Source organism: Brachyistius frenatus, unplaced genomic scaffold, assembly GCF_029030835.1.
Source record: "Brachyistius frenatus isolate BFR_SWC_R1_liver_20210118 unplaced genomic scaffold, ASM2903083v1 Contig_49, whole genome shotgun sequence".
Taxonomy (NCBI): Eukaryota; Metazoa; Chordata; class Actinopteri; family Embiotocidae; genus Brachyistius; species Brachyistius frenatus.
The window spans coordinates 1,545,007-1,572,846 of NW_027210648.1; the positions used below are offsets into that span (position 1 = coordinate 1,545,007).

Below are 27,840 nucleotides of genomic sequence, written 5' to 3' on the forward strand. Positions count from 1 at the left end.
CTCCACACCCCTTAAAATACTGAGATAACATGTGATCTTCTCTTTGCTGATTAGAAACCACAACTGTGCTGTCTTTTCCATGTTGGCTGTTTTCATTCATACTTGCATCTGCTGTGTGTAAGTATTAGTAAGCCCTTCTTTCTGCACAGTTTATTTTCCCAACAGTGCACATGCATGTCCTCTCACTGTGTAACATAGCTTGCCTTGGTAACTGTACATAGTGGGAGTTTCACTGAAAGGGGGAAAATCTTGTCAGAATTTCTTTAAAGCAGCCCTTTGATTATCATAGATCCGCCCAGTGGTTATCCAGTTACCGGCCTCTTCTTAGCTATTGGCTGGAAGGAGCTAATTATGCAAGGTAGTGAATCCCTGTGGGGGAGGTGGGGCCAAAGCTGAAAGAACTCCTTTGGCAAGCAGAATAGAGCTTTTATTGAGGATATTTCTAAGCTGACCATCAGGGACCAAATCGCTGGATTGTTTAAAAAAAAAAAAAAAAAAAAAAAAAAAAAACAGCTAAATCACGCTGCTCCCCCTCTTTCATTCCTTCCTTCGTTTCATTTCAGTGGGACGGAGTGTAGCTCATGCAGTGCCCAGCAGCAAGCAGAATGCAAGGAATCTACAGTATTCCCCTGTCTCACACAAGAAGCCCAGTTCACGACTAAAGGACAAGTGAGGAGAGACAGAGGCAGAACCAGAGAGCAGTCAGGGGAGGATTCAGACTGCTGTGGTTCACAGGAGGAACGTACGGTCTTGTCCTGTTCTGCTCTGCTCTTCTTGCTTCAGGTGTGTGTGCTCCTCCCCTCCGCGGTGCCTGCTGTCAGCTCCATCCCTGGGTGGCTGAGGCCATGGTGTTGGTGCTGAGAGCCCTGCTGCCCTGCTTCTGCACCCTGCTCTCCCTAAACCTGCTGCCCGGGGTGCAACCCACCGTTCCCCTGGAGGACTTCTACCCCTTTGGCCAGGACAAGGGGGACTCCCAGACCGTCGCCCAGGACGACGGGGGCTCCAGGCTCCTGGAGATCTCTGTTGCTTTCCCCTTCTTTGGAGACAGGCACACAGGACTCTATGTGAGTACAGAGCAGTATGTTTTTGTTGATGTGTGTGTGTTTATGTTGTTGTATGTCACCGTGTGTGTGTGTGTGTGTGTGTGTGTGTGTGTGTGTGTGTGTGTGTGTGTGTGTGTGTGTGTGTGTGTGTGTGTGTGTGTGTGTGTGTGTGTGTGTGTGTGCATGCTCTTGGCAGTTGGCAATTGAAACTGACATGGTGTGGATTATATAAGAACCTCAGGGAGATGAGATTTGGCACGCAGCCAAACACTACATTGCAGCGCCCTTTGAGAGTTTGTATATGTTCTTGTGCTCTCACAGGCTCTGGTGTGTAACCTCATTTGTAGAATATCGCGTTTTCCCCTCTCGGCTTGAATCACAATCCTCCCTGACTTTCTCTTCACTTTACATCTGCCCTTCTCACACTCTGAGGGCTCTCAAGTTCACCGAGGGAGAGCGAGAGACAAACTATTAGCAGAACAGTGGTAACCCATGTTGTAATAAATCTGCAAAGAGCTGTTCAAGGAAATGACAGTTTGTGTTCTTACTGTTGCCACAGCATCTGCGAGCAGTTCTTTTTCAGAAGAAGTGAGAGCGGGGGGAAAGTATGCACGGCGGAGAGAGAGAAACAGTGCTCATGGGAGGAAGCCGAATGGTTTGACAAGGATTTTCGCGCACCACAGTGAAACACTCTTTGATCTGCCTTTGTCATGTATTGGGTTCAGTTCCAGCGCATGGAAAGGCAGAACTCCCTTAAATCAACACCACCTGTTGTGGTTATGCATCCGCGTTCGCTCTCCGAATCTCCCCTTCCTCGCTCGGAGCCCCGCCTGCCTCCTCCCTGTTCGAACCGTGGGCAGGGGAGGCTGAGGAACCATGGCAACAATGGGCAAGGTCAAAGTTTGCCTTTCTAATCTAAGCGCTCGTGGCGAAGGGGTGAGGTCAGTCTCCGGATGAAGAGATTTTTAAAACTCTTCTGCATCTACACACACTGTATAGACAGTGACACCATGTTTATAACTGCAGTGTTGACTGTTCACAGCTCAACTGCTGACACACTGTGTTTCTCAATGAATTCCAGAACATCTCTTCTCCTCTAATAATACTGATACACAACGGTTAAATGCGACAAGATAAGACAAGTTACAGGTTGTTCGGCTTGTTTGAATTTAGATTGAATTATCATCTGATAGAGATACAAATCTGAGCAGAGCACATTCTGCCGTGTGCTGCCGGTGATGGGATATCCTGTAGCTCGCTCTGCATCTCATTCAACTGTAATTCTGTAGTCACGCAAAGCGTAACAGATTATGGCAGACACTTGAAATTACAGTCACGCTCGTTTTAAATGCCTCACCTGAATCCATTAAACATGTGTTATAAAGCGTGCGGGCCACGGGGTGATATCTGCCGCCAGAGAGCTGCTTTGAACAGGTAATATTTCACTGAGTGCTGAGGGTAAATTTGTATGAATAATTTCTCCCAGGAGTTTGTTCCAAGCCTCTGGGCTACCACCACATGGAAGCTGATTTGAAATAGTTTGTGAGGTGCTGTCTTACTTCATTATCATAACTGATTCTTTATAGCTGTACACATGCTTCTAAAACTTTCCTTTTTGAAGCAAAGGGTCTGATTTTTAGCAATTTTAATGAACAAATCCAGCATTGGATTCAAGGATCGCCACATCCATGCAACACTTGGTTAAACTGATCTTTAATGACACCTACAAATCCCTTTGTTGATCCGGCTCCGGTCCCTTTCCTGCCTCATGGTAACCAGGCTGTCCCTCTGTTATGGTTTGTGTCTGGGAGTTTTCTCATGTTGCCGGGATCTTTCCTCCTCCTCCTCCTCCTCCTCCTCCTCCAGGTCCTCCCCTCCCCTCCTCCCACGCCTCAGATAAGATGGCAGGGGTCTTCCCCCTGGAACTGTCCAGCTGCTTTATGTGAGAAATGACCAATCACTTTAACAGAACAGATGGATCTGCAAAGCATCTTAGGGGCTTCTAAACAATGCAGCTAACGGATTAACTACTCTTACGGATGACTGGTTTAAGGAACATGGAGGAGGACATCCAAGGTCAGAGAGGAAAGAACACAAGTTTAAAAGCAGATGTGAGAATAGATGTTATGATCAAAGGCATTTGTTGCAGGTAGATAAACTATCACGGACAGAGAAATAACTCAAACTTTTCGAGAGATTAAAATACACAAGATAATGTGGAGTTGTTGTCTATAATTAAACATAAAATACACGCAAGTAAAATTCAGATATATTTCGAGAGGCTCCTGCCAAAAACGTGCTACAGTGTAACTTCACTCTGTACAGATCACACATCTGCTAGTGCTCATCAGTTCCTCTGAAGAGCATCAAGACTTTGTGCAGTTTCATTCACTCAGTTTCACTCACCACTGTGTATATGGCTCAAAGATGTGCGCGTCAACTTTGATTCTTTGTACTCTGCATGGGTGCTTTTTACATGCATGTGTGGGATGAGAGATGTGACAGAGTGATGTTAGAAGTAGTTCATCCACCATGGAGAGGATATATCTGCACATACTTAAAAAAAAAAAAAAAAAAAAAGTCTTCAAGCCTGAAGTCTTCAAGTGAAATGATGCACTTTCATAGAACAATGTGACATTTTTGAATATGTATCTTTGATCTCTTGCTGAGAGTTAGATGAGGAGATTGATACTACTTTTATGTATATCCATTAAATGTGATATGGTGAGCTGAGTGCAGCATAAACGCTGGAAGCCTTTGTGTGCAAAAATAACAAGTGTGTGTGTGTGTGTGTGTGTGTGTGTGTGTGTGTGTGTGTGTGTGTGTGTGTGTGTGTGTGTGTGTGTGTGTGTGTGTGTGTGTGTGTGTGTGTTTGACATTACAAAATGTCAAACTATTTTTGTTGTTTATTTTTAAATTTTCATTTCATGCCGTGTAACAACTCTTACAATATACAATATGGACATTTACTTTCACTGCGTGAATATGTGTCTGGTCACCTGAATCGTTTGCAGTCCTCCCGCCCGGCTGGGCGTAGACCTCGGGTTGATTTTAACCAATCAGCATGTGGCAAAACCGGCCGACACTCTGCCACCGCTGCAGCTACATACGGCCTGTGTCCAACAGAGCGTTTTTTTCCTGAGTACGGCATATTTTTTCTAATTGTTTAAATGAACCCCAGCAGCTTGATGGGTTGCTGAGCGTTTATTTTGTGCTGAGTGCTGAACCTTTGGCAATTTTTTTTAAATTATTTTTTTTGGTCACCGAGAGTTGAAGAATGTTTACACTGCGCTCGTCACTGTCACCAGCCGCCCACTGATAGTGAAGGAGGGGCGGGACAAACACGGTTAAACACCGACACTGGTCACTGATAGGTCCGCCCTTCAGAGGGGCTAATACGAGCCGAGTTTGCATTCACAGTGAAGAAAACTGAAGCTGTGAGTGACAGTCGGCGCGGCCAGGCTATATAATTACTGGATAACTTTTAAAACTCTTCTGTAATTTAAACTGTTTGACTTGCAACTTAAAGTTTTAGTTTCTACATTTTTCTACATCATACAATCTGGTTAAGCATTGCACTAATATCTTTTTACCAGCCCTCCATATAACTTGTGCAATAGAGGCTGTATTTGAGTCCCTCCTTGCGGTTGCAGACAGGATTTATTGCCTCAATCTAAACTCTTTGTAGCTAAAGGTGAGCCGGGGCTAAGGAGTTCCAGGCCAAGTGCACAGACTGTAGGCTGTAGTCACTTCCTTTGCTCTCGTCAAATAATTGGACAAGCTTGTAGCTGTGAAACCTCCTTTCTTGACAAGGGAAACTTAATGTTTTCCTGAGTTGATCCATGGGCACCTTTTTCATTTAGGGGTTTGCTTTGGCTTGACTTAAGCCAGATGAAAGTTTATTTTAGTCCATAAATTGCTTGGCTCTAAAGAAAAACCACCCAAGCAAAATCCTGCATATATCCGGAAAAGAATTCCCAAAAAAAATAACAAGGGTGTTGTAGAGTGAAGTGGCACCATTGAGAGTGAGAGAAAGAAATATGGGGAGAGAGATGCTTCTTACAAGGTTGACTGATCGCACCTCTCTCCCCTGTGATTCTGACCTTGGTCATGTTACAGCATAACACGAGGCAGCTCTGAACCCATTCACTCTCTCACATAAGTGTGATGCAGAACCACCCTTCGCTGGACGTCCACGCTGCTAAAAGCCCGGTTGGAATCCATGAGAACAAGAAAAGTATGTGATATGATGCAAAGAAAAAGGTCCCAAGTTCAGTTTAAATTCCTCGAAGGTCATTTCCATGTCAAAGTAGCCGGAAAAAAACATGTAAAAATCTTGAGTAATACACTTGTTTAAACATTTCCAGATGCTACAAAAGATTGGATTAGACGATTAAACGTATTCCAGCATTGGAACATAAACTCTATTTAGTGTTCATGACTTCCTACACTAATTCTGCTGAAGGATGGGAGACTTCCAGACCGCTGCCACCGCAGGTCTCTCATTAGTGGGCATGTGGGTGTGGGAGGTTTGTAATTCATGTACATCCTTCCATTCATGCAGCCCAGTGCCCTCTCTCTTGTTTTTCTCCCAGTATCAGATGGCGCTCTGGCTGGCCGGCGGGCCCTGCCCCTGCACTCGGTCCTCCTTTTCCCCACATCGGCCACGTTCTCGCCACATCACGCTGATGCAGAGGGGAAGACTGTGGTCGGGCAATTAACTGAGCCCCCGTGCTGCATGTGCCAAACAAAACTTCCTCTACTGTTTTTACAGCAAAGTCCTTCAAATTTTGGTTTTCATACAAGCGTGGAGCAGAGCTGAGCCATCTGACGTAGCTTTGTCACTGTCTCATGCCACTCGGCCCGGAAAGCAAAGAGAGAGGCAAAGTTCACGGGAGAGTTTAGGTGCCGTGGGAGGCCGAATCTCTCCATGCCGATAATACACGGAAATAATGCATGAATGAACACCTTTCATGGGGATTCAACCCTTTAGCCGGCAGAACTCTCCTCTCCACTCAGGTTTAGCTGCTTGTTTCTTAGGATGGTCGAACTTTAGTGCAGTGACTGGTCACCTAATGTTTGTGATGTAAAGATTCCCCATGCCATAGTATCAGATTCTTCTATTTCACAATCTATCGTTGTAATGACCTCTATATTTACTACAGTGCTATTTTACAATCAGTCACAGAAAACTTTTCTCTTCTTCAATAATTTCATTTATATTTCTACATGTGTTCGGATCGTTTTCACGTTGATAATTTGTACCACACTTCCTGTCTCATAAAACAAGAACATTGGACACAGTAACTGTCTTGACTCTGCAGCTTCCAGCTCGCAGTTCCTGTGCTTATTCTTCCTCTGTTGCAATTTTTTAATCCATTTTTTCAAATTGGAGCTCAAAGCTAAATGAATCAATACTTTTATCTTAACAACAGCTTGAATGGCTTTGTGTAATGTGAAAGTGACGACTTGTGGTGATGTTCCCACAGAAAAAAACGCTCTAATTAACCATCTGAATACGACCAGCCAGCACCAACAAAAACAACCAGCTGGTGAACATAGAGGATCATGTAGCAGCTAAAAAGATACTACTGCTGGAGTTGGAGTTCAGGAAAGAGCTTAAGATGTACATTGGACATTTGCTGTTGCCCTGTGATCTCTGCTGTATTAGGCTACTGTTTGTTCACATTAACCATATAACTTTTATAATGTGGTCATGTGTCAGTTTTGTTTACAGCTAGTTCTGCTGCACCCACATCACAAAATAACAACAACATCCAAAAGAAAATCTAAAGAAGGGAGTATTAGTAGTTACACTTTAATTCATGAAATATTTTGTATTAAAAAAAAAAAGAGTGAAATTAAAAATGACTTTTTTCTTATAATTTCAATTATACTTCAATTCAGTTGTTTTTGTTTTGTCAAATTGTCTGACCAGCAGTCCATAATCCAGATATTCAGATCGTAATGATATAAAACAGGAAAATACCCAACAAATCCAAGCAATATGTGGACTTTAACTTTCAACGATCATCAGAGTTATTGTTATTGGTTTATTTTCTGTCGATTTACTAATATATTACTTTAGTAAATAGTTCAGCAGTACACCCATCACTGACATTGGGGGAAGCTGATATTCCACCACGCAATAGCACATGACTGTGCATTTCTCTCAGAGGAGATATGTAGACAAGGGGAGGACGGGTTCATTTATTTGATTACTTCACTGTTGGCAGATGTCTGTGGATATAAAGAGCGTGAACGTTCTTCCTAGCGGGAGGATTTTGCAGGTGCATGAGCAGCAGAAAGCAGGTTTTCTCAGCTGCTGTCACTACACGGAATAAAAGTAGCGTCTGTGTGCTACATGGGAAGTGCAAACATCCGTTATGGGAGCTTTCGCTGCCCCATGCAGCTGTTTGCCCTGCGAGGCCAGAGTACCTCTGTTTGTCCACCTTCACGTCTCTTCCTCAGCACTTCCCCTCGAACCCCACCTAATCCTATAAACAAGTCACGCCGGTTTAATCTGACGTGTTGAAGAAAATCTGTCAGTATTACTGCTTTTTCTTCAGATGCTCTAACTCCAGCTGTGTCTCCTCCACAGGTCAACAACAATGGCCTTGTGTCTTTCCTCAGGGAGGTGTCTCAGTTCACACCTGTAGCTTTTCCCATCGCCGGGGACAGAAGGGTTGTGGCGCCGTTCTGGGCCGACGTGGACAACCGTCGAGCAGGCAGAGTGTTCTACAGGGAGAGCCAGGATCCCTCCATCCTGTGGAGGGCCTCAGGTGACGTCCGGACATACTTTTCAGAGTTCCCCAACTTCAACGCAACATGGGTCCTCATCTCCACGTGGCATCAAGTTACTTTCTTTGGAGGCAACTCCCGTACACCGGTACAAACTCTCATTGATCTTTACAGTTGTCCTGATACAGTAGTTACTGTTTTAAGTATCTTTGGGGTCGGGATCAGTGATTTCCAACCAGGAATGATCACCAATGATCCTCTGCAGTCACCAGGATGTGTGTAGAAAGATTGTGAGGTAGCTCAAAAAGTTTTAATCAACATCAACATATTTGTGTCTAAGAGGAAAATCAACACTCAAACAGAACCATCCAAATTTATATGCTGATGATGTTTAGAAAATGTATTCTAACAATAACCAGGAAGTTACCAGCTACAATATACTGACTATTACAGCACCTCCCACCAGCCTGAATCACACATGTTGCTACTGAATGGGAGCGAGCTGGCAAACTATTTGACATGCTGCCAGAGAAGCTGAAATAGTTTGCTAAAAGTAGATCCAGATCTGCCTCTTGAAGTGCTCGTCGAAAGAATGCAACCTTCACAATCAACTATGAAAAATACACGATACCCTTTATATCCACTTGTTGCCACCAGACATACAAGCCACTTTAAAATCAACTGAAATGAACTCAGGGCCTCTGAGGTTCGGGTACGTAAATGACTGTGAACTACTGGCTTAAATAATCTCAAAGTCACAGGAAATAGTCTATTTGTTAACTTTAAAATCATGCCATAATGTGTGGTTAAAAAAAAAGTCAAAGCTACCAAGTTTCATTTTAATGGTATCTGGTAATTTTTTGCTCATATGCCCCAACAGCAGGCCCACAAAAAGCCTCCTTTTCCTCCAGCCTGACTCAGTCTGTACTGTTAATACGAGGATTCTCTTACATACATGCATTACTGCGAAATTTCCTAGAAATCAGGAAATGGTTTAACCGAGCCTAATCCTCATCTGTGCAGGTAAATACTTTCCAAGTGGTGCTCATTACAGACGGAGAGCTTTCCTTCACTATATTCCAGTACAATAACATCACTTGGACCACAGGCATGCACGCCAGCAGCGGAGGAAACCTGGCCGGGCTGGGAGGGATCGCAGCGCAGGTAAGATCACGTGGTTATCTGGCGTGGAAGGTCCAGGATGATCTGCTTTCCCGTTTCATGTGCCTGAAACTGTAATTCAGCGACGTTTTTGTCACGTCTGCCTCTCTGTTACTCTCCTCCCAGGCAGGTTTTAATGCTGGTGATGGCAAGCGCTACTTCAACATCCCCAGCTCTCGCACAGCTGATGTGGTCAATGTTGAGTTGACCACCAACGTGGGCTACCCGGGCAGATGGGTCTTCCGTATAGATGATGCAAACGTGGAAGTGGGTGGCTGCAATAACTCAGGTGATAGCTGCTCCTCAGAGATCAGTTCTTCCAATGCTTTAATATTGTTGTTTCTAAGATTTCTGTTACGTTGACGTCTTTCTACAGCGTCTGTGTGCCCGCACCTGCGCCCGTGCCTGAACGGAGGCCAGTGCATCGACGACTGCATCACAGGCAACCCCTCCTTCACTTGCTCCTGCTTGGCCGGCTTCACCGGTCGCCGTTGCCAAATCGGTGAGTTATGGTTGACACCACTTCCTCCTCTGCTGCGCTCGGCGCACACTACACACTGTGAATGACTTCCTGTCCACCTGAGATCACCCAGAAAAAAACTGATGTCAACTTGTAAAGAAAATAATACATATCAGCTGACTTGCCTTGGGACACCTGGACATTTCCTGAATACCTGTATCAGATTCAATCTGTTGCCTTCTCCTCGGACATTATCTCATCTACTGATCTCGGCCAGATGTTTCCTTCTAATTAAAAATATCACACTGCCTCCTTTGTGTTTCTCCCTGTCGCTGTAGATGTCGATGAGTGTGGCTCTAATCCTTGCCGGAACGGAGGGACTTGTAAAGACCAGATTAATAGTTTCACCTGTCAGTGTCCTCCTGGATACACTGGGACTCAGTGTGAAACAGGTACAACTGACATACTGCCTCACGCTGGTATCGATTGGAGTTATGGTTTCATTTCCTTCTCCTCATAAAGTTTCATTTAAGTTATATGGAAATGTGGTAATTGTAAATAACTTTTTGAAAAGTGAAAATATGATCAAGAAAAGCATTATGTTTACTGTATATGTAGAGATGTAGTTTATAACTATTGAAAACCCCAAACAGTTCATCCATTATTTTTTTTCACTGCACTTTACAGTTTCCACATCTCTCTTCCTACCTTCTGCATAAAGTGAATAGGCTAATGAACTGTAAAAAAAAAAAAAAAAAATCTGATCAATTAAAGTATTTTTTGCCTCTTTAAGCTCTTTCCACACAAAAAGAGAATATGTGTAGAATATCTTAAGTCCAGCCTCCCTGCAGCTTCTGTACCTATTCCCACAGTCCAGCCTGTGGAGATGCATCAAACTTCTTCTAATACCTTTCGCAGCCAGCAGCACATACTTGCAGAGTGAGGGGAGCCGTGTGGCGGATATATTAATCAGCTGAGTAAATATTCCATGAGCGTGTCCCTGTGCGTGTGTGTGTTGCAGACATTGATGAGTGCAAAGACAGGCCGTGCCTCAACAACGCGTCGTGTGTACAAGGCGCTGGCAGTTTCACCTGCGTGTGTGAGCCGGGTTACACTGGTGTCCTGTGTGAGACAGGTGAGCGGGGTGTTTCACAGTCCGGGGGGAAAGTAGGCATCTCTCTCCAGAGGAAATATTCTCTGCTGCTTTCTACATCAAACTCAGTCTTTTGGCAGATGTTTCTGTCCAAAGAGTTTCCCAGTCTACCTCGACAAATGGGTCATGCTTCAATAGATTTGCAAACAACTTTTTTTCATTTCCTCCGTCACACACCGTAGCAATGAACCACGGTGAGAAAGTTCAATGAAGTCAGGTCGGTATCCAGAAAAGTCCTTTTCCTAATCTCACTTCTTTTGGGATTGATTGTTGATGAAACTTGAACCCAGTGGGGAATTAAATTATCAGGTTCTGCACAGTTCATGAATCCTTGTTTCTGACAGACTACTTTTAATACCAGACACCTGCTCAATGAATCTTTATGCTTTCAGAAAGGAAGTTCAAAGCTCCTAATCCAGTTTCATGTCTCAGACAACAACCTCTTGCTTTTCAGCACTGAAAAATCTTACAATGAATCTTAATCATAAGATGTTTTATTGACAAATTGACCTTTTGGTCTCCCCCAGACATAAATGAATGTGCGTCGCAGCCGTGTCTGAATGGAGGAGAGTGCATCGATCAGGTGAACAACTTCATCTGTACGTGTCCCGCTGCCTTCACTGGAACCTTCTGTGAGACAGGTGAAGAGCATGTTTGTAAAAGTAGTTCTTGATAGAAAACATTTACAGAGCCTTTTTGTTTGGCTTCCTGTAATCTAACATTTTTCAAACTGGGACAAACATAAATGGAAAACCCACATTATGTCTTTTACAGTAAAACATGGGTTCAATAACTTTTTTTGAGTTAAGTGGTTCTGTTGCTTCTCCAGTTTTCTGCCATTAGAAACATTTCATGTTCCTATTCACACACTTTATTTTTTGTGATCAAAAAAATTTGCCTTTATAGTCATAAATCCTGATAGGTGTAAATACAAGTTGAACTCTAAGTTTAACATTTCTTAAACTGTGCTGGCAGAAACTGTAGTGTACAGGTATCTGTAGATAGTTGTGGGTTTAAGACAGGTCAATCTGGTCATAAATTTTGGTATCCCAAAATCATTGTAATCATAGTTTGCATCCTTATCTAGATAGTATAGATCCCCCATATTTAATAACAAAAAATAATGTCTGCATTAGTCATTTGAAGTTAGTTAACATTACCAATCAGGTGTCTGAATGAAATGGGAATGGTTTTGCCATTGAAAGTTTTTGCTCGAGTTAGGGCCAGTTGACTGTAGGACCGTGGCACATGCAGGTTTCTTACATCTGTTTGTCCATCCTCTGAACATCTGCAAAAGTCTTGTTTTAATGGTTACAAAATAAATCTGATAAAATATAAGCTGTAATACTGTCTATCAGTCAGTATTGCGGTTTTGTTACTGCAATTCCTTGTTACCTCTCCACCTCTGCACTGTTTGCATCCATACAGATATATTTGTGAAAAGCTAATATTGGGGGATAAGAATGCTCCAGACCGTTATTATCTCTCATTTTTTATGAAAATAAATAATAATAAATTCCATCATCTCCATTGTATTCGGGTGGTAGTAAATAGATATGTAAGGTATGTCCAACCCTGTGCAAATAAATCCAAAAGTATCTTCAGTGTTAGATACCATTAAAAGTAAGTGAAGTGAGGAAACATGTACAGTTCGTCTGGTTGTTATGAACCAGCCTTTTAAAGCCCGTTCTTGTCTTCCTTTCTCAGAGTTGGTAGCACCTCAGGTCAATTCAACTGAGGCAGAAAACCAAACAGGTAAAAGCAAGTTCAGCTTCAGCTGAAGCTCTGCCAAAAATGTTCGCTTATTGTTTGGTTTTTCCATCTCAACATGCGATGCTTTTCCATCCCCAGCTTCGTGTGTGGAGGACGACTGCAAGAAGCACCAGATTTGTGAACACACCAGCTCTGGAAGCCACAACTGCACGTGTGCTCCGGGCTTCTACGGTGACAAGTGTGAAGGTATCGTACGCTTGGCCTGCCTGACGCTGACTACAGGCAGCTGGGCAGGTAGAGAGCAGTCTGGGGCATTTGAAGAGGAGCTGTGCTATCCCACAGGAATTTGGAGCTGTGCCCTGGAAGAGGCTGCTGTGATGATGGATCATTGTAATTATCAAAACTGACACGGCCTCGCCTAGTTTACTACGGGAACCAGTCGCTTGATCTTGTGAATAATTGTTTTATAGCGCATTTTATTAGTTTACCAACAAGAGGAAGTGCTTTGTCTAGACTTAAAAAGGCCTTTTTATGAGTCAAAGCTGCTCTTTGGTATTCAGGTCATTTCTTCAGACAGAGCTGTTGAAATATGCGTGCTTCCACTCCGCTACTTGCTCCTCTGGAAGTTGGCCATCGTACCACACTATAGTTTCAAACACAGCTGCTGCTTGTACAGTCAATTTAAACACAAAATGTGTAAAACACTATCATCCTCGCTTAATATCTTCCTTTATAAAGGCATATATCAAGTCATTTTGTAATATATTTGATATCTGTATCATGGTACATTTGTTTTAGGGGAGAACTATTTTAGGGAAGTTAATTCAGGCTCTCATTACAGGTTACTGTCACCCACTGATAGCAGTTGCTGCAAGGTTTTTTTTCCCCCCTACTAAAAGCTCTTTAATAGTATTTGAGCTATTGCAAATGCATGCTACTTCTCACCCTTGAGCTGAAATAACTATCAGTGCTTATATAGGCTCTCTTAAATCTCCCAAATACTTTCCTGCCTGGCTCACTTGGAAGGCACAGCGGAAAAAGGAGCACGATCCTCCGAGGAAGAGAAAGTAGTGGGACTCTGAAGTGCCTAATCAGGCAGTCAGATCAAAGGGTCCGGGCCGCACAGGTGGCCAATGAAAGTGGCTCTCGCAAATTAACAATCCATTAATTGCCCTCGGGGCCATACATTTTGGTCACAAAATATGCTCCATATCATCAGAAAAATAATACCCTCCACCAAGCTCCCGGGACTTCAAAGGGGAGCCATTTAGCTGTGATACGGCCGTGTCCTTTGATCCACTGCTGCAATTAGGAAGGAGAGGAAAATAAAAACATTCTACAAATTGTACAGAGCGGATGTGCAGCGTGCTGACTGGTAATCGTTTGGTCCTGTGAACTTTGTTGGAAAAGATTAGAGAAAGAGAAATGACAGCGAATCAATACGTGGTTTACAGCATGGCAGATGAAAGACGCTCTGCATATGGTGCACATGTCGACCATTTATACCTTCTGTCGATGTTTACACTTTGGCCAATTCTGAAAACTTCACTTAATTCGAGTACTTGTTTTCAATTAGCTCAAGCAAACTTTCCAGCTTCTCTCTCTCTCTCTCTCTCATTCTCACTCACTCTTTTCTCTGTGTGTCTGCAGAGGAATGTCTCTGCCAGAATGGGGGTGTCTGTGTGGACATCAATGGAACCTGTGAATGCCCTTCAGGCTACACAGGACTCTACTGTCAGTTTGGTGGGTATGATATGTATAATCCTACCTCACAAGAGTGTTTTATGAAACATCAGATCACTGGAAGATCACAAAGGTCTCAAACCATAAGACATTTTTCCCAAAAATCTGTAAACCTGTCTTTCACTGTTCCTTTCACTCAGAAGTAACCCAGACGCCGTGCAGTCACAGCAGACCGTGTCCTGACGGAGGCCCTTGCTTGGAGTATGGAGGATCCTACCTATGTACGTGTCAGACTGGAGCAGAGCTAGATCATAAGGACTTTTACCCCTATGGTAAGAGCCTCAGGCACCAACCCAGCAACTGGCCACTTTGCAGCTATGTGTTACTGCATTAGCAGCTGGTTGCTATAGCAGCAAAAACAATTATTATTTTTTTTAAAGCACACTCTTCTTGACAAGTGTCATTTTCTACTTAAAAAAGAATGATCACATTTGCAGTTTACATTTACAACGTGGGGAGAAAGTCACGAATGATTGATGTCATCTTAGAAGACTTTTGTAATTGATCCAATTACAAAATGACAAATAATCTGTTTTTTAAAAGGTTGGACCGAGCCATGTGCTTAAATGAAATTGAGGAGTTTTTACCGTTTCCCAGTGCAATGGAACACAGTCAAGTCTCGGTGTGTGTTTTTCAGTACAGCCCCGATCGGTCTGCGACTCCTCTCCCTGTCTGAATGGGGGCTACTGCTACGAGCGGGATGGAGGCTACACCTGCGAATGCAAATACGGATACTGGGGGAAGCACTGTGAGAAAGGTAGCAGAATTACTAAAAAGCTAGAGGAATGCCTGCATATGAGTTCATGAAGCACCATTATCAAAACATCCTTCACTTGTGTGCGTTATTACTCCGGCTCAAGCCCAGCTCCAGCTTTAATGCACCAGGAAACATGCCATTACTGGAATGCTGCTTGAAATATTGCAATGCTGAAAGGCTTTGGATAATTTATACTTATGACTGAGTTATGGGCAATTTTCTTGAATTATGACTTCAATTGCAATGTACTGGAACAGATTTATTTTGTACGATTAAAAACTCAGGTTCTCTCTGCTTCAAGGATTCCCTTTTCCCTGTCTCTTTCCAGTAAGACTCAATACCTGTGCTTCTGGTCCCTGCCGCAATGGAGGCTCCTGTAAGGAAGAGGCAGGGAACTACCGGTGCGTGTGTCCTTACAGATTCACTGGAAAACACTGTGAAGTGGGTGAGTGAAGCCCTAAAGTTATATACAGAGTATTGTCTGCGCAGTGCCCAAATATTTTCTTGCAGATTTGCGTGAAAACATGAAATTACATGTGTAGAAATACTTGTACATGGTGAGGAATCAAATCATCATATAATCTCAGTTCTTCCCAGTTACCTTTCCTACTGATAGAAATGTTTAGATTTTGAATATTTTTAGAACAGAAACCTTTACTTTAGTAAAAGGATCTGCAGTGTAAACATGTTTTGTTACATGTAGAAGTCATTATTAAAAGTGCATTACCAGCCAGAAGTACTTAAAGAATCAAAAGTACAGGTACCCACTCAAATCATTTACTCAACTAAAATCACTTATGGAGCTTCCAAAGTGTCCAAAAGATTTTTTTTTTTATTTATTTATTCATCTTGTACACACAAAATAATATTTTCTCTCTATACATTAGTTCTGATCATTTGCAGTCAACATAGAAAGTCATGTTTTTCAGGACTTCTGGGAATGACCTATAATTTGTCTGGGACGATTTACAACTTCATCAATCTCATTAGTGCATGATGACTTCATGGGGTAAAGTAAACAGTACAATAATTCCCTCTGAAATGTAGTGAAATAGAAGTGTAAATTAGCATAAAGTACATCAAAACTTAGCATTAATTAGCAATTAGCAATCTTTTTACATGATTTTGTTTGTAACCTTGCACCATCTCACGTCAGTGCCACGATAATGACAGACAGGAAATGTGGGGAAAGAGAGTCAGGCTGTAAAGGTTCGGTCAGCCAGGGACTCACTGCTGACAATTTTTGCACCCATGTGATTTTCACCCGAACCACTCAGCTAATGGGTCGGCCTTATTTAATGTTTTAACCCAATCTTACATACTGTATCTTCTGCTGCCTTTCTTTGAGACGTCCTTCTAAAAGTCGTGTTTTGTCTTTATGGTGGTGGAATACCATCCCGAGATGTTACAACAGCAAACACGCCTGATAATCAAGAAAAAAAAAGAAAATCAATACCTATCCATACTATTGTTATTAATATGTGGATGTTTTCTTGCAGGGAAGCCGGACCCGTGTGCCTCCAGCCCCTGTCTGAACGGCGGGACATGTTTTCACTACATAGGGAAGTACAAATGTGAATGCACTGAGGACTACAGCGGCCGGCACTGTGAGATAAACAGGAGCTCAGTACATGACTCTGCAGGTAAGCAGACCGCGTCATTGCACAACAGTGTCTCAATCTCACTGATGTTTGTACAGTTTTAGCTTTAATAGATTGGCGCTAGCAGGGGATATCCCAGGCTGTAAGTACACAGATATTAGCTTTCCATCTGAGGATAATCTTAGCGGTGTTGCTGCACTGAAGGCCCAACATTTACAGATTTAGAACTGCTGTTATATAAAGTAAGACCTGACCAGACCTGATGATTCATGTCTACACACTCTAACAGCATGCTGGAGGTAATTTTAGGAGCACAGAAACAGGGAGCCTGGATGGAAAACACCTCTGTTGCCATTAGTATGCTCTGGATGAGCTCCTTTAAGCCCCAGTGTTCGTCAGCTTGTGTTACTATGCAGCCCTGCTGACATGATCAACATGTTTGTATTCCTTTCAGAGCTGGGCTGTGGGCTGCCTCCGCAAGTCAAGCACGCCGAAGTCCAGTTCTCCTCGACAACACCGGGCTCCGTGGCTGTGTATATATGCCACCCAGGCTTCATGTCTGTGCCCAGAGCCACTCAGAGCATCTGTGGTATTCAGGGAGACTGGAGCCAGCCGCCCGTTTGTGAGGGTCTGTAACACATCGACACGTAGATCCCCCAAAAAAGCCCAGATAGAAAACATCCCAGTGACTGCAACAGTTTAGAGTCTGGTATTTACTCATACTAATATCCTGTTTTTTACAGAGATCAATGAGTGCTTATCACAGCCGTGTCTTAACGGCGGTACATGTCGAAACAAGATGGGCTCCTACCAGTGTGTGTGCAGCGACGGCTTCAGTGGAAACCGCTGTCAGACAGGTAAGACCTTAACAAGCTCCTCTGATATTTAAACACAGAAATGTAGTGCACATATGCAGTACATGTGAGTGTGTGTTTCATCTCCTTCAAGACATAAATGAATGCCGGTCGGAGCCCTGCATGAACAAGGGGACATGTGAGAACCAGCTGGGCTCCTTCTTGTGTCACTGTGCAAAAGGCTTCAGAGGCCAGAGCTGTGAAATAGGTGCAGTGTTCTTGTATTTCTATATTTATACATTTTAACATTCAGATCTTACAAAGACAACAAATTCTACCAACCTATAAATATGTGTGTGCAGAGCAGGACGGGTGTGAGTCGAGCCCCTGTCTGAACGGAGGTGTGTGTCGAGGTTACAGACGCAATTATTTGTGCGCGTGTAAAGACGGTTTCTTTGGGGACCAGTGCCAGATGTGTAAGTGGCTTCGCACTTCCTCACAAGTCGTTGTTGATGTTATCAGTTGATTTTTTTTTTTTTTTGCTTGGTGGAGAATTTTTTAATAACTCTCTTTATTGAATTTTCCAAGAGAAGTACTGTATCACATACACAATTACAACAAAAACAATCAATGCGATACATAATACTGTGCACTCGGAAAATCATCCCCCACCCAGCTCATCCTGCTTTCTCCCAACAGGGGATAACACTACTCTGAATGGGTCAAAAGTAAAGCCAATGGAAAATGTATTAAATCAGAAAAAAATGATTTACATGTTCGTAAATACGATAATCAGTCAAATTTGGAATGACCATGAAAAAAATGGATATAAAAGTGTCTTAACATTATCTGATTTTTCCCAAACTGGTAATTTATGGTCATTTTTACCTGATATGAGAAGGAGTTTTTTTTTTTTCGTTTTCCAATTATAAAGGATTACAGAGCAGGTAAAAGCAGCATCGTAAATATGCATAGACCGGGGAGCCCTTTCTGGATTTACACTATATAAATTGCTCACTGTTTATCTTTGTCACCCCCCAGTGGAGGACCCATGTGTGCTGAAACCTTGTGGGAACCGTGGCCGCTGCTGGAGTGACAGGAGAGGAAACTACAACTGTGTTTGCAAAATAGGACTCACCGGCAAAGACTGTGAGAAAGGTCGGTTCTGAGAATCCCACCACACTGTCCTCTTCGTACTCATCCGATGTATAGCAAAGACCACTCTGTAATTATTTAACGTACGGATTAGACATGTAAGGTTGCCACTGTTCCCAGACCTGCTGCCTCCTCCTGGCCTCCATGTGCTGCGCGTGGAGGAGAGCGAGGTGGAGCTGCGCTGGGACGAGCCGGAGCCCTCGCACAGCCTGATCAGCATGTTCGCCGTCACTTACGCTCCGCTGGGCAAGAGCAATCCCAAAACAGACTACCTGGACAGGCAGCAGTCCACCCACGTGATGCGAGGCCTGGTGCCCGGCCTGCTGTACAACATCTCCACTGTCTCCATCAAACTCAAGACCAACGGCAACGACACGAGCCAGCCTGCCACCGCACTGATCCGCACCAGTGAGCACGCTCTTTAATGAAACGCAGCAGTAGTAACGATAAGGCTCCTGGAAAGAGCACCTCCGGGCGTATTCAGTTGAGTTCAAGTGCTTTTGCGTGCATACATACCTGCATGCATTTCCATGAGTAAAGTGTGCGCTTCTGTGCTAGGACCTCGGCGGGTGGAGCAGCTGCAGGTGGTTAACGTCGCCTCCTCTCAGGTGTGGCTGAGCTGGCTGGTTCAGGCTGCTCGTCACGCAGCGGTCAGCAGGGTGCACGTGTCCTTACTGCCTTCAGACGGAAGCGAGGCTCGCACCGCTGCGCTCAACACGAGCACCACTGAGTACACCTTCAGGTCAGCTCCCGCACTCTGCTCCAACAACAACACTGATAAGCCGCAGTGCCCATCCACCCACCTGCAGCATCCTTCGTGTCCACTGCATGGTGCTGTTGAAGTGTTGTATCTGGAAGGATTTTGGGTCGTTTACCTTTCAGCCTGCAGAGGGCCCTGTTTCATCACACTTACCGTAATATTGTGACTGAAAAGCACTTTTTGCGTTCCTCCGTCTGCTTCCCAGTTCATTGCTGCCTGGTCAGATGTACACGGTGGATGTGTTGACTCAGAGTGGAATCAGACCGGATGAGTTTCCCTCCACGAGCCACTCAGCTGGACCACTGCAATTCTGGACAAGTAGGTTACATCATTCAACACCATGTACAATACTAACACCATTTAATTGAATACTAACAGCAAATATAAAGACATATCAAGTAAGCAAAATATTATATAATTAGGGACATTTACCATCCTGAATAATATGTCACTCATGACAGAAAGTAACCGCTGAGTAATTTGACGTCAGATTAGAATTAAGTGCATTTTATTTTCTACAGCACATTTTCTATTGATCTTTATCCTGGAGTGAAGCTTTTCCTTAAAATGTCTGCCAGACATCCCGGTCTGTTGGACTTGATAGACAAAATATACAGTAGATTTATTTTTCGTTTCATTTCATTTTTATTCATTCTGCTCATGGTAATGCACAAATTTCTGTAGAAAATATAAACAGAAAAGCAATTTCCAATCAGAGCAACAACTCTTATTTATATCTTTCATGACCATCATGATACATCTTATTTTGCCCACCCCTTTACCCAGAACATTAACAACAGAAAAGATAGACAGTCTGTTCAATTACAGCTACTTACAACCAATATTTACACTAATATGCGAATTAAAAGAATCAAGAGCCACTCGTAGTACTTCACCGTCATTCACCACAAACCTTATACACTAATAATTATTTTAATAAGAGTCTATAATAATAATTCATTTTCTTGAACTGAATGTATTTTTACAGCACTTTAAATCACTCTTAAGAGAATTCCACAATTTGACACCAGCTGCTGAAATACACATCTGCTTTAAAGTAGTCTGTGCATACTGGTGCTTAAAATGAAATTTCTTTCTATGGTCTTCATCCTCTGAACTAAAAACAAACCATTTTTGTACATTTTCTGGTAACATTCTGGTTTTTGATCTGGAAATAACTAATCATATTTGTAACTCAATTAGGTCTTTTAGTTTCAATAGTCCAACACTAAAATATGGCAAAATAATTGAACAGTCCAGATTTTGCATTGCTTTGTAGTCTAACACATACTCTGCTTTGACAAAACAGAAATATTCATTTAAATGTTCACATAAAATAAATAAAGAATCACTTTTGTCGCCAACATCAATTTAAGGCAACTACGGTAAATTCAATTCAATGTAATTTTATTTATATAGCGCCAAATTACAACACAAGTTATTTCAAGGCACTTAACACAGTAAAGTCTTTACAACATTATACAGAGGAACCCAACAATTCCTATGAAGAAACTCCCCTTTAAAGGAGAAAAACCTCCAGCAGAGGAAGGAAAAAAACAATGCAAAGTAATAAAACAATGCAAAGTAATATGTTTCACGTCATCCATGCCACTATCTGACCCTCATGTGTTACCCTTAGGGCCTCTCCCCCCACAGAACCTCTCCCTGGCACACGTGACCCCTAACTCGGCGCTGATCACCTGGAGCCGCCACCCGAGAAACATCCCAGACGGCTTCGTGGTGAACGTGACCCGAGGGTTGAACACCAGGAGTCGCTTCCTGCCCAGCGGGAAAATGGGATCATACACCCTCCGCGAACTGACGCCAGGACAGCACTACAACGTGTCCCTCACATCAGTCAGGAACACAGGGCAGGAACAGATCCACAGCACACCTCAGCACTTAGCCTTCACTACCTGTGAGTGTCCGTGGGAGTTTTCCACAACCCGTCTTACATTACCTGTAAGCATGGCATGGAACTTTTGCTCTCAAATCTGTGAATCTGTGTCTGATGTGTCTGATGACAAACACGTCATAAAAGTTATTTCCCGTGCTGCTGCTACTAAGGAATTTCGGCCTGGGGAGTAATAATGTACCTTCTCGCCTGTTTTTGAAGCATTCTCCTGAACTCGTTTTCTTTGACTCAGTTCCAATGCATGCCAGACCGGGGAGGAGAGACAGGCCAACACTGACTGGACAGGGGATTCAAGGCGGACGCACACTTCCTCCATCTCAACCTCAAGACCTGGGAGGCACCGTAGAAACAGAGAACTCAGAGGAATTATCCAGGTACCAGTAGGATTTTATTTATTATTCAAAATGGCATAAAACCATCAACAATAATGGAAATCCAGCCATTGGTGCAACGCAGGTAACATTTTGTGTCTGTCTTGCAGATACACAGAACTCATTGACAGGAGGGGAAAGATAACAGCGAAGTTCACTCACCTGCCTCGAAAAGCCATTCGGCATCGTACTAGTAAGTAAAAGCAGTCACACAGTTTGACACAATTGTGTTTCATGTGTATGAAGGTCAGATGACTTCAGCAGAACACAACTGTATTTCTCTGAACATCTGTTAGACTGACGTGCTACATGACACATTTATCTGCTGAGGATTTAAAAAGTTCATCCCTCCATTTCAGAAATTCCAGATTCTTACTATTTATGATATTCATATATTCAAAAATGTGTTTTCTATTTATAAAATACACTCAAATGAAGGATATATTCCTGAATAGTTCAAAACTTACTTAAAAGTAAATTCACATTACTCAACTCATTAATTTTTTTTAGATCTTAAACGTCTCCCCGCAGAGGTCAGTTTTCGATACGATATCGGGATACCAAATTATGGAGCGGCTTTTCCCATCAGGCAAAAAGCTGAATCTCTATAAAATGCTTTAAAAGGTGCTTAAAAACCAACAACTGTAACATAAACATCACATATGCACATACACTCTCATCATACTCTTATTTTCTGCTTTTAAATTGATATTATTGTTTTTGCTGTTGTCGTCATATACACTTTGTTTTCCATTATTTTTATGTAGTCATATTATTTCTGTATGTAAACTCTGTGTTTTCTATAACTTTGGGAACTTTTAACATTATCTCGGTGAAAGTTTCAAATAAGCCCACCGGGGTTTTTTTTTGCCTCTGCCTGCACTGTATACTATTTGTTATCCGTATAGACTGCATAGATTTTGTGCTTTAAAAAAAAAAAAGCACATTTAAATTCAAAATGCATGTCCAAACAATAAAAGTTATGTTCTTTACATCTCCTGATACTGATGCAATAATTTATTACATGTTTCTATAACCATGTGGTCCTAAACTCCACCTGTCTGGATGAAATATAAATGATCCTTTGATGTGAATGGACTCTCTGGACAGGCTCACGTAATCTGACACAGGTAGTCCACTTTATTGAGCAGCTTTTGATAAAACCAGACAACCCAGAGAACGATGACTTTCAGCAATCCACTTTTTAATGATGTATCATGTTTCTTTTCATATATCCCCGTGCAGAAGCTTCTGGCCTTTCACCGAAACAGAAAAGCAGTTTTACAGATGTTATCTTGTGCTCTTGAGAGTGAGCTTCCTTTCTAAGATTGTTCTGCCCCTTTTAATGATGTTGACACCCATGATGTCATAATATGACTTTGACCGTTTTGTTAAGTCAGAGTTTTACTGTTTCAGGCTGAAGAATGTACACAAAACCTTTTAAGTATCTCTATTAGCGGGACATCTACATCTTACCGGAGTCATGCTGCAGTCTGTCATTCATTTAGTCTTTTCACGATGATTCATGACAGGAAATATTTTGCCTTGCAGAACCAGACCCCCCAATTAGATTAGAGAAGATGGAGGAAACAACAAACAAAATCAGCCTTGCACTGGAGATCCAAGATGAAGGTTTACGAACGAAGCCTGGTAGGTGTTTGGCTGTTTTCCTCCAATAGGTGGCACATCTGTAACTGATCCCAGCCGGTGATGTGCCTCTTCTATACATGAGATTCCTGTTCTGTTGTGTGGGGGTAGAGCTGGAGGCCATCAACACATACTATCAGCTGTGGATAATGTGGAATAGAGAGCCTGAAACCTGAACTCGCCACTCGTTCTGCGCTGAGGATGTTAATGGCAGCTGTTGTCTTTTAGAGTTGCCCCAGGACTGTCGCAGTCTGTCCTGCCAGAACGGAGGAACATGTGTGAATGGAGGCGACTCCTTCATCTGCGACTGTGCAGCGGGGTTCAAGGGCAGACAGTGTGAACTGTGTAAGTTTGTGTGCTTTCTCTCCACACACACACACACACACACACACACACACACACACACACACACACACACACACACACACACACACACACACACACACACACACACACGCAAGGTTCAGAGAAAGTAGGTTGATGATGACATCGAACAAGAATTTTAAATTCGTGGTTTCTTCAGGTAGATTGATTATTGTCTTAAACACCTGATCTACATATTGATCAGTAACGTCAGTACCATCTATAGAAATTATATAAATAGTTTCTTCAGAGCAGTAAAACATTGTAAGTCTCACAGTCTTGCTAGCAGCTCTGGATGACTTAATTTAGCCCCAAAAGTGCTTCAAAGTAAATGCCAATATCCTCATGCTAATATGCTCACAGTGACAATGTGAACATACAATGTTCACCATGATCACCATCTTAGCTGAGGTTCTTAGCACGCTAACATTCGCTGAGTACCACTCACCATGAAGTACAGCTCAGGCTGATGTTCTGCAGGTTTGTGATGAATAACTACTGTACTGGGGAAAAAAAAAATCTAATTTGGACTTGATGATGGTGCTAAAAAAAAAAGCCAGGACATCCTCAGTGTGGTTCAGGTTCATCCTGAGAGTGACATGAATATCTTTACCAAATTTTGTAGCAATCACTTGTCCACCTCATGGTCGCAGCAGAGGAGGTGTGAAGGGATCGGTGGGATATGTGGTCCGGGGAACATAAATATTTGTTTGACCTTTTTTGGCAACCTGTCCAATAGATGTTGAGGATGATGATGATGATGATTGTTGTATATCAGTGAATAGTGAAAACTCTGACCTGCTTGGTGGAGAGATTTGTAAGGGTTCCTCCTCTGGGGACCATGAATGTTCTCCCCATGTCTGAGACTCTCTCCTCCCACTGCCCAAATAAAAAAAACGTGCCAGTCAGCTGAATTGTGAACTCTATAAATCCACGCGAAGATATGTTTAGACCGTCTGTCACCCTGAACAGAAAAAAGGACTTCATCTATTTTCAAGTGTCACGGGTGTCAGTGCAGAATTAACACTCCGGTCAGTGTGATCCCAACAGTTGTATTTCTCCCTCCTCTCCATGTAACTTTAGCATCTGAGGGTGTGAACTCACAGCATCATTTATGTTGGATTTGCATGCCGTTATGTTCGCTGTCACCACGAGAGCACTGAGCTATGTATAGTTTTCCTTAAAGCAGGAAACACGCTCCGCTGACAGTTGACCCCTCTGACATTTATGAATGGCTTGGTTAAGTTTAAGGCTTCGGGGCGTGATTATACAACATTATTACATTGTTGATGAATTCACAAAGCGCCGCATTATTTGCACTGCACCACGCTCCTTCCATTTTTCTGGGAGCTGTGTTGCATTTATAACTCTGTGTTTCCTTTGAGTGTTCTGAAAGGAGGATTGTGCTCCATGTATAAGACAGCAGTATATTATCTGCACACAGTGTGCTGCTTTGTTTTTGATTTTCATCTTTCCTCTGTCACAGGACGATCCTCAGCCCGGCTGTTTAACTCTGTTTAGGACAAAAGTTTTCCACTTATGAATCGAAAAAGTAACAAAGTAATAGTAGCAAGTGGAAAATTCTATTTTTGTGGTTTGTGGCTGATAAAAAAGTGATCATAACAAATTCAGATATTTAAGATGAAGATAGTAGGTTTCTGCCCTTAAAGAGAGGTATTGTTTCTCTTGTAAAATTAAGTCCATTAACAGTCCAAACTCCCAAACCTGCGAAAGACTAATTGACTTTTAAGACCTACTGAACGGTGCAAGTTAAACTGACAGCTTATAAATGTATCCATGACAACATGTCAATAGGAGCCTGGAGGGAAAGTCTTTTGGCCATTATTACTGAATTAATAAGAAGGACTCTTAGTAGGAATATACAGTATTATCTACAGTGTCCAAAGCCTAATGGAAGTTAATGAACAAGAAAACAGGTTTATATACACGTGATCATATGCTGCCAATATTAATACATGTGTACATCTCTCACTAAGGAGCATGAATATAATGTTAATTCTTCCTCACCTGTTTGGAAAACATTTAGCTGCCTGTGTGACTTGTTTCTCAACCCAAAAGTCAACAGAATATCCAGAGCGTCATGTAAAAGCAACCTGACTGACAGTTTCTAACAACTTTTATTACAACTTCTCAGTCTGACTGCAGCCTGGTACAGATGTATCTGTCACAGCAAACAGTTTCCATCAAAGCATTCAGATGTTTCAGTGCACAAATCGCAGCCATGTGGTGAAAAACAATAGCATACAAAGACAGATTAGAGAAGCAGAAGCTGACAAACACGTTTCTGTGTTCATGGATGCTGACCAGCTTGATTTCTAGATGATTGATTGAAATGTGTGTTTTTGTGATGGGAGTGAACGGTGTTTTTAAAACATTTTAGCAGGCTTTAGTACATTCTGGTTTTATAACTCAACTGCACCATCATATCATGATTGCTCTGAACTACTGAGCATTTTCAAAAATTGATGGCGTTTGTTACACAGTATGTTGGCTGTGATATAAACAGCAAGGATATCTGTGGGATTGTATTGTTTTTAAAACTATGAACTAACATAACATTAACCATAAGAAAAGTTACAACAGAAATCTATAAAGAATCAAATAGAATAAAAAAAAGTATTTCTTTTGAAAAAGCATTGAAGTGTTTCATAGAAATACAGGAAACTACATCATTGAATGAACAGTAAATATAGGATTAATGGTTTTTGTGTTACTGGTGAGAAAAATATTCTCTGCAGAATAACATGAAGAAGTATGTAAGACATTTCCTTAAATTCAGCCTGATCTCTAATTCATACTTCTGAACCCAGGCTGTAAATGTGAGTTTGATCCCACTAATAAGTACATGTTGATGAAGCTGTGTTTGAGCAGACAGTGGACATCCCCTCGCCCCTCTTGAATGTTGTTCCTCACCCAAACATCCAGCGTCAGACTGTTTAAACATTCCTTTCCTGAAAGCATCCATCAGCCAGAGAGAAGCGACGACTTCCATCCCACACGACTCCGAAACCACCCGGCACACTTTTCTCTACTCACGCTACTTCAAACGTTCATGTTGTGTTACTGCTGTTTGCAGTGTGCCAGCGAGTGCCTCACCCCTGTACCCGTCTCTACTCCGAGACCAAGAGCGTGCCTGTCTGGGAGGGTGGAGTGTGCCACTACCTGTAAGTCACACCAGGCGCAGATACACTATTTGTGACTGATGTTAAGGTCTGGTAATTATATATAACTCAATGGATCGAATAAATTAGTATGTTTTCGCAGGTACAAAAGGATGTATAAAGTACAGCAGGATGTGTGTTATCGAGAGATTTGCGAACCAGTGCTTCCCAAGAAAAGTCCGAGTAAGTTCAACAATCTGTCCGCACACAGTGATGACATTTTTTTTTTTTAATTTTTTTTTTGCAAATAAATCAATGGCATTCTTTTCACACACTGGTATCAACTTTTCTTCCCAGTCAGAAGAACAAACAGACAACAATAAAGGTTTGTTTTTGATAATTAAATCAACAAAATCACATTTTTGTGGTGATCCTGTAGTGGATCATGAGATTTCCAGCAGCATGAATCTTTTCTTTCTTTCCTGCAGAGCACTTGGATTCTGATGAAAGGACTGTCATCGCTGTCATGTGAAAAACCTCCTAACTTCAATTTTGGTGTTTATAATCTACTTGAAGTAACTGATTATGGTCATTTTTTTTGTTGTGCTGAAAAACCCTGTCAGAACCCACTGTAACATGTCAGGAACAAATCATCATCCATCTGAGAAACCAGCTGTGTTTGTGTCCTCCTTCATCAGAGCTGTGTTTGTAGCTCCACGCTTCACCAAGGGGCGATCAATCAGATGAAAAACGGCCCACATCGTCATCATTTGGGGTGCTTGCTGACTGATTTTCCATACAAACACATGAAGTATGCAAATATTAATGGTAAGCAGTCAACTGCGCTGCATCAGAGACCTTATATACCTCATTTCCAGGTCCGTGCTGACACATTAGGAGAGGTTTTTATTTGTGGTTCAGCTGCAGGTTTGTCCCTCAGGGAAGTAACTGTAGAGTGTTCAGAGTCCCGATCTTTTCCTCACACCAGCCCCTTGATGTCCTTATAAAGATGACGGAAAGTTTTCACCACACCCCATTGGTTGATCTCCTCCTCTGACAATGATGCACAGTGTAAAATATCTGTCTTTGTCTTAGCAGGCATCACTGCTCGATATTCTGTAAATAGTGTTTATAGGCCATTTTGTAGGTGAATATTTTAATAATAAAAATGTTAAAATGTTTTGGTTTTCTAGTATCTGTTCATTAGTTTGATATTTCTTGCTATCGTTGGTCACGCCGTGTTGACTCTATCATGTTGTCAGTTAGTCAGTCGGCCTGTTGGGACAAAGCCCAAATAGTATTTGAACAAAAGTTCAACAAGAGGAGGGAATAACTATTCTT

General features: G+C 42.3%; 1 protein-coding gene across 4 annotated transcripts; it reads left to right on the top strand.

Annotated features, from left to right (window-relative positions):
• Positions 1 to 447: 447 nt before the first annotated feature.
• On the top strand, positions 448 to 27,671 carry sned1 (sushi, nidogen and EGF-like domains 1). 4 transcript variants are annotated; one of them, XM_069704040.1, is made up of 32 exons: positions 448 to 1,064; positions 7,645 to 7,932; positions 8,808 to 8,948; positions 9,072 to 9,234; positions 9,322 to 9,447; positions 9,744 to 9,857; positions 10,427 to 10,540; positions 11,086 to 11,199; positions 12,266 to 12,313; positions 12,410 to 12,517; positions 13,922 to 14,014; positions 14,155 to 14,286; positions 14,652 to 14,771; positions 15,100 to 15,216; positions 16,271 to 16,414; positions 16,827 to 17,000; positions 17,116 to 17,229; positions 17,321 to 17,434; positions 17,529 to 17,642; positions 18,208 to 18,324; positions 18,442 to 18,729; positions 18,880 to 19,063; positions 19,287 to 19,399; positions 20,721 to 20,999; positions 21,229 to 21,370; positions 21,478 to 21,560; positions 22,919 to 23,017; positions 23,243 to 23,359; positions 26,475 to 26,562; positions 26,663 to 26,742; positions 26,857 to 26,884; positions 26,988 to 27,671. In XM_069704040.1, exons 1-31 carry the CDS (start codon positions 846 to 848, stop codon positions 26,880 to 26,882), a joined length of 4,173 nt encoding a protein of 1,390 aa, XP_069560141.1. In that variant the 5' UTR covers positions 448 to 845; the 3' UTR covers positions 26,883 to 26,884; positions 26,988 to 27,671. The 4 variants fall into 4 exon arrangements, with proteins under 4 accessions (XP_069560141.1, XP_069560143.1, XP_069560142.1 ...); XM_069704042.1 differs by having other exon boundaries at positions 14,155 to 14,235; XM_069704041.1 differs by having other exon boundaries at positions 14,158 to 14,286.
• The last annotated feature ends 169 nt before the right edge of the window (positions 27,672 to 27,840 follow it).

Coding starts and splice junctions, on each gene's coding strand:
- sned1 (XM_069704040.1), top strand. CDS start 846: ATGGTGTTGGTGCTGAGAGCCCTGCTGCCCTGCTTCTGCACCCTGCTC. Junction 14,772..15,099: donor GGGGAAGCACTGTGAGAAAG/GTAGCAGAATTA, acceptor GTCTCTTTCCAG/TAAGACTCAATACCTGTGCT. Junction 23,018..23,242: donor AGGTTTACGAACGAAGCCTG/GTAGGTGTTTGG, acceptor GTTGTCTTTTAG/AGTTGCCCCAGGACTGTCGC.